Raw genomic sequence first — 4927 nt, 5'->3', positions numbered from 1 at the left:
TGGGCGTGGGGCAGGTTTGGTGGTGTGGGGCGTGGTTGGGGGCGTGGGGTGGGCTTGGAGATGTGAGATGGAGTTGGAGACGTGGGATGGGGCTGGTGGTGTGGGACAGGGACAGTATGGGGCGGGGTTGGTGGTGTGGGAGGGGGACAGTGTGGGGCAGAGGAGGTGGTGTGGGACGTAGGAGCCATGTTTGCTTCCCCTTGCCCCCACCAGATCTGGCAGACGTTCTTCGAGGGGCGCTACCTCATCCTGCTCATGGGGGCCTTCTCCATCTACACCGGCTTCATCTACAACGAGTGCTTCAGCAAAGCCACCGTCATCTTCCCCTCTGCCTGGAGCGTGGCCACCATGGCCAACCACTCCTCCTGGAGGTGGGACCCCCAACCCCTCTGTGACCCCCTCCCCAGGTCCCTACCTGGGCTGACACCCCCTTGTTCTGCCCACAGCTCTGCCTACCTCGCCACCCACCCGACCCTCACCCTGGACCCCAACGTCACCGGCGTCTTCCGAGGGCCCTATCCTTTTGGGATTGACCCAGTGAGTGTCCCGTGGGGGAGAGGACAGGCTGGGACACTCAGTGGGGTGGCCCAGGGTCTCACCCACCTCGTCTATGGCAGATCTGGAGCTTGGCCACCAACCACCTCAACTTCCTCAACTCCTTCAAGATGAAGATGTCGGTGGTGCTGGGCATCGTGCACATGGGCTTTGGTGTCTTCTTGGGGGTCTTCAACCACGTGTGAGTCCCCGTGGCTGCACCCATGGGCTCTGGCCACCCACGGTCAAGCCAAGGTGACCTGGGCTGGTGGGGTGGGCGAGGACATGTGAGGTTGAGCGTGGCTGATGTCCCCTTCCCCAGGCACTTCCAGCAGCGGCACCGGTTGGTGCTGGAGTTCCTGCCTGAGATGGTTTTCCTCCTGGCGCTCTTCGGCTACCTCGTCTTCCTCATCTTCTACAAGTGGATCACCTTCAGCGCCGCCAACTCCCTGGTGGCCCCCAGCATCCTCATCCACTTCATCGACATGTTCCTCTTCACCTCCAACGACAGCAACCTCCCGCTCTACCGGGGGCAGGTAGCACCCCACCGAGATTGGGGACACCCAACTGGGGACCCTTCTCTTTGCCCAAGCGGGGAGCCCCGGGGGGAAGCTGGTGGGGTGGGGAGGGGTGTCATGAGTTGGGGCCGTTCTCAGCTGGAGGGGATGATGTCCCTGTGCCACAGGTGGCAGTGCAGACCGTGCTGGTGGTGCTGGCGCTGGCGTCAGTGCCCGTCCTGCTCCTGGGGACACCTCTCTACCTGTGCTGCCGGCAGCGTGCCACGAGGACGGGCCACCATGGGGTAAGGCTGGGGTGATGGTGGGGAGGGGGGTTCAGATCTCAGGTGGGGTGGAGGACACGGCCGGGTCTCACCACCGATGATGTCCCCACCCAGCAGATGACCACCGAGGAGCAGGAGCCGCTTCTGGAGGGGCAGGAGGCCGGCAACTCCGTCAACGCCACCAAGGAGGACGTGGAGAGCGGGGGGCACAGCCCTGACTCCAAGGTGAGGGGGGCTGAGGTGGTGGGGTTGAGGTGGCCGTGCCCTCTGCTGATGTCCTCTGTCCCCTCTGTCTCTGCAGCACCTGGACTTTGCTGAGATCTTCATGCACCAGGCCATCCACACCATGAGGAGCAGGAGCCGCTGCTGGAGGGGCAGGAGGCCGGCAACTCCGTCAACGCCACCAAGGAGGACGTGGAGAGCGGGGGGCACAGCCCTGACTCCGAGGTGAGGGGCGCTGGGGTGGTGGGGTTGAGGTGGCCGGGCCCCCCGCTGATGTCCTCTGTCCCCTCTGTCTCCGCAGCACCTGGACTTTGCCGAGATCTTCATGCACCAGGCCATCCACACCATCGAGTACTGCCTGGGTTGTGTCTCCAACACCGCCTCCTACCTCCGCCTCTGGGCCCTCAGCCTGGCCCATGCCCGTGAGTTGTCCCCCCACCCCCCAACTCCCCCAGCCCTGGGGACCGTGCAGAGCCTGACCCCTCTGTCATCCCCCCACCCCCCAAAAAAAAGAGCTCTCGGAGGTCCTGTGGACCATGGTGATGCGCAACGGCTTCGTGGGGCTGAGCTACGTCGGGGGGGTGGTGCTGGTGCCCGTCTTCGCCGCCTTCGCCGTGCTGACGGTGGCCATCTTGCTGGTGATGGAGGGGCTCTCCGCCTTCCTCCACGCTCTCCGCCTGCACTGGTGAGCCCCCCACCTCAACGCTAGGATGGGGTGATTGATATCTTCTCCCCACCCACCAAACAACCCCCATGGCAGCTCCTCACCCACCCCTTCTCTTCCAGGGTGGAATTCCAGAATAAGTTTTACGTGGGCGCCGGGTACAAGTTGTGTCCCTTCGCCTTCGCCGTTGACACCGGGGAGTAGCCGTGCCGTGGGGGGTTTGGGGGGGGCTCGGAGCATCCCCTGGGGGACACACACCCCATGGGGTGCCCCCCATCACTGCTGCCCGTAGCCGAAATTGGGGGCCGCGGCGGTGCCGTAAGGGCTGAGGGGGGGGAAGGTGGGCAGGGGGTAGGGGAGGGCACGGGGCTTGGCCCCCACGTAGATACCGGGGGGGCAGGCGAGAGGCTGGAAGGGGGGCACGGGCAGCTCGGGGGGAGCTGTCGGTGGGGCTGGTTGTGGGGTGACGGTGGTGGCCAGTGCCCCACGGCTGCGGGGAGCCCCCGAGGGGGGGAGAGACAGCAAGAGGGGGTCATTACCCCCCCCAACTCCGGCCCCCCTACCTTTCTCCGGCTTCTCGGGGCGGGAGGGCAGCGCGGTGGCCCGGGCACGGGGCAAGGAGCCCAGCAGGGACCCCGCTGGCACCCCACACCTGTGAGAGAGATTGGGGAGGGGGGCACGGCGCTCAGGGGGAGGCGAGGAGCCCCTCATCGTGGTGGTTTTGGGGCAGGGGTGGTGAACTTACCACGGCTCGGGCTCGCCATCCCGAAATCCCTTGGCGAAGGGGTTGCTGGCGATCTTCAGCTGGGTGATCTACGGAGGGGAGCGGGGTCAGGGGGTCTCTGGGATATTGGGGGGACACACACAACATTGGGGTGTCCCCTGTCCCCCCACCTTTGCCCAGCTCACCCGGTGGTTCTGATAAGCCGTCACCGCCATGAACTGGGTCTCGGGGAAGCTGAAGGACTTGAAGTTCTGGTGGGCGAAGCGCTCGCTGTCCCGCCGGGGGTCCACGAAGACCACGTGGAAGCGGGGCTGGTAGCGGTGCATGGAGTTGAGGATGATCTAGGGTGAGGAAAGGGGGCATGGAAAGAGAGAAGGGAAGGTGGTCAGGACACCCCTATGGAGGTGCACATGGTGTCCCCCCTGCCCCACCGCCCACCCCGGGAGCGGGTCCTCACGTGGCCGTTGTCGTCCAGGAGGTTGTTGGTCAACTTGAGCTTGTCGAAGGAGACGATTTGCCGCATCCACTGGGCCCCCTTGGCAGGGGAATCGGGGTGGAAGTGGACACGTCCGGGGGCTGCCGGGTCGGCACGTCCTGCTGCCAGCCAGGAGGAGCTGTGGAAGGCGTACCTGCAGGGTGTGGGGGGGCTCAGCACCACCAGGATCCGCCCCCCCCGCCATCCCTCCACCCCAACACCCCCATCCCCACCTGTATCTCTTGTCATCCAACGGGACAAAGTCCATGAGCAAGACGTAGTCAGCCAAGGGGTCCAGCCCCGAGAGCTTCACTTGGAAGGTGGGGAACATCCTCCTGCAGGGGAAAAAAGGGGGGTGGGAAAGGGGTGTCCCCCCCCAACCCTGGCAGCCCCCCCAACACCCAGAGCCCCACTGTGGTCCCTACCTGCCTGCCTTGGTGACAATCATCTCGGTCCCCAGGCGGTTGAACTCTTCCCAGAGGCTGCCCATCTCCAGCCGTGCGGCGGCGTGGCACACCTGCCGGTTCTTGCCACCGGCCCCCAGCCCCTCACTCGCCCACCCGAGGCTGGTGCCACAGGGGGGCCCCTCACCCGGCCCCCCCAAGAAGGCTGCAGAGGGATTGAGGGGCTGTCCCACATCCTGCACCCCAGATGTGGGAGCAGACCCCCGTGCATCACCAACCATCCCATCGCATCCTCCTTCCGTGGATGGAGTGGAAGGACACTCCCTCCCCCCGCACTGCAGTGGGGTTTAACCCCCCCATTGTGACCCACCACACCCCAAAAACACCACGGGACCCCAGTTCTGGGTCTGGGGTCCAGAGAGTGTTGCTGTGGGTGGGTTTTACCTGCCATGGGTGCAGCGGGTGGGCAGGAGGCGTCCGTAGCTCCGTCCCCCAGCTCAGTGGTGGTGGGGACCCCCAGGCAGCCCCCTCCCAGCGCAGCGCCAGCTCCACACTGTCCCCCCCTCCAGCCTGGCGGGGGGTTTTATACCCCAGCTTGGGGGTGGAGACGTGGGGGCCGGAGCACAGCCCCCTTCTTCAACCTGCCTTCATGCCTTGACGCGATGATGATGATGGACGGGAGGTGAGTGGTGGCCATGGGACCATTGGGACCACTGCCGGACCCCAGGCGCATCTCGGGGTGCCCTGGGCTGGGGGAGGGAGGGCTTTTTTGGGGGTCTCCTTCACATCACAGGTCTGAGTGGGGGGAGGTGGGGGCTGCTCCGACCCCCTCCCCTGTTGATGCCTCCCATCAACACCCGGTATTAAAATCCATGGCAAGGTGTTGAGACATCCTCGCCGTGCCCACCGCTCCTGCAAAGCCCCTGCGGCTCTGGGGAGGGGGTAAAAGGGCTCCCCCCTCCCCTGCACCCACCCCAAACGCTGGTCCCATCACTGTCTTGACCCCCCCACTCCACCCCACACCTCCCATGGGGATGCTCGATGCTGGCCTGACAGCGGGAGATGGATGGGGACACACCGGTGCCGCGGGGGCAAGGGATGTGTGTGGGGAGGTGACTGATGG

The 4927-nt window shown here is 65.5% G+C and overlaps 2 protein-coding genes across 2 annotated transcripts in view; one reads left to right on the top strand and one right to left on the bottom strand.

Moving 5' to 3' along the window:
• Window positions 1-2447, top strand: part of TCIRG1 (T-cell, immune regulator 1, ATPase, H+ transporting, lysosomal V0 subunit A3) — a 10081-nt gene extending 7634 nt beyond the window's left edge. The window contains exons 16-25 of the mRNA XM_014948776.1: window positions 214-371; window positions 447-537; window positions 618-736; window positions 857-1070; window positions 1220-1336; window positions 1433-1540; window positions 1667-1762; window positions 1839-1959; window positions 2051-2222; window positions 2324-2447. Of these exons, the coding sequence (XP_014804262.1) occupies window positions 214-371; window positions 447-537; window positions 618-736; window positions 857-1070; window positions 1220-1336; window positions 1433-1540; window positions 1667-1762; window positions 1839-1959; window positions 2051-2222; window positions 2324-2405 (1278 nt within the window). The 3' untranslated portion in view covers window positions 2406-2447. The remainder of the gene's footprint in view (window positions 1-213; window positions 372-446; window positions 538-617; window positions 737-856; window positions 1071-1219; window positions 1337-1432; window positions 1541-1666; window positions 1763-1838; window positions 1960-2050; window positions 2223-2323) is intronic.
• Window positions 2448-2477: 30 nt separating this feature from the next.
• On the bottom strand, window positions 2478-4537 carry TBX10 (T-box 10). The gene is made up of 7 exons (XM_014948774.1): window positions 4450-4537; window positions 3826-4009; window positions 3634-3735; window positions 3383-3554; window positions 3111-3266; window positions 2947-3014; window positions 2478-2853 (listed from the first exon to the last, which is right to left on the bottom strand). Exons 1-7 carry the CDS (start codon window positions 4535-4537, stop codon window positions 2478-2480), a joined length of 1146 nt encoding a protein of 381 aa, XP_014804260.1.
• Window positions 4538-4927: the final 390 nt, after the last annotated feature.

This window comes from Calidris pugnax, unplaced genomic scaffold, assembly GCF_001431845.1.
Source record: "Calidris pugnax isolate Ruff unplaced genomic scaffold, ASM143184v1 scaffold107, whole genome shotgun sequence".
NCBI classification, from domain to species: domain Eukaryota; kingdom Metazoa; phylum Chordata; class Aves; order Charadriiformes; family Scolopacidae; genus Calidris; species Calidris pugnax.
The sequence above is the reverse complement of the archived record's forward strand: the minus strand, read 5'-3'. Positions and strand labels throughout refer to the sequence as shown.